General features: G+C 34.6%; 1 protein-coding gene across 1 annotated transcript; it reads right to left on the reverse strand.

The window, feature by feature from the left end:
* Positions 1-113: 113 nt before the first annotated feature.
* On the reverse strand, positions 114-788 carry LOC124890899. Its single transcript, XM_047402754.1, has one exon. The coding sequence runs from the start codon at positions 786-788 to the stop codon at positions 114-116; it is 675 nt and encodes a 224-aa protein (XP_047258710.1).
* Positions 789-1,127: the final 339 nt, after the last annotated feature.

The raw sequence follows: 1,127 nt of genomic DNA on the forward strand, positions 1-1,127 counted from the left end.
ACATGATGATCACTACGGCTATACACAAAAGTAGTACAGTACTTCTACATACTACTTGAAAAAACACCATTCCAACTTCAAAATAAAGAGCTTTACCATAATAATAACCTATATCATTGTTGAAGTAGAGCCAAATCTTTATTGATGATATCAATATCACAATGAAGTTGGAGAGGAAGGTTTTCTTCTCTTTCTAGTCCATCTTTGTTCAAATGAGGCACTTTGTAATTATTGTCGCCACTATCTTTCATCACCTCAATCATACAAGACTGTAAAGTAAGAAATACATGATTGAGTTGTTTCGCTTTCATTTCATCAAAAGATCTTTCCACTACTTCAACTAATTCATCAATATTTTTAGGGACCTTTTGATATTGAAGACTTTGGATTGCTCTAAAAAAACCAAGATCTAAAACATTTAAATCTGAACTATTCGATGGTTGAAAACACAATCTAATGTCAAATCCATCTTGTCGGGCAGCTTCAATAAATTCCAAATCAATGTTACCAATATGTGGCCTTGCATTATCTTGTTGTAAAAAGATTGGATTATTTGAATCGGAATCTGGCCATTTTGCTCTAATAGCAGGAAGAACTTTCTCTATCAAGCAAGCTCTAGTGATATCTTTAGTTACTGACTGAATGGGCTTTGTTTCCATAGTTCCTGCTATTCGATTTTTGCTATTCCGCTTAGCTGGTTCCTTAACTACAAACGAAAAAATACCTATTTTTCCAGAAAACAAGTCAATTCCATTTTCATCAAATCGAGGACGTGCTACAGCAGCCATAAACATAACCTTTGGAATAAAATTTTTACTTTTGTAAGAATGATACGGATCTCGCTCATGCTCTCCAGGAAAGCAGGTAGTACCTTTCAACTTTTTTGGACAAAAAAACCACTTTTCGTCGATATGAACGTAATTAAACATATTCATAAACATGGGATTTATGTGGATTGTATTCTGATCAATCATTGAGAGGCAGTATTGAAGTCGTACCTTTTTGTTTCCTTCGGTTAACTGAGGCTTGATGGAATTAGACTGTGGCCGAAGAGTTCCATCTTTCACACACCGAAAGACAGTTGATTTTACGTTATCGCAAAAGCCAGAGATCGAATATTTATTCGA

This window comes from Capsicum annuum, unplaced genomic scaffold (genome assembly GCF_002878395.1).
Source record: "Capsicum annuum cultivar UCD-10X-F1 unplaced genomic scaffold, UCD10Xv1.1 ctg26698, whole genome shotgun sequence".
Classification (NCBI taxonomy): Eukaryota; Viridiplantae; Streptophyta; class Magnoliopsida; order Solanales; family Solanaceae; genus Capsicum; species Capsicum annuum.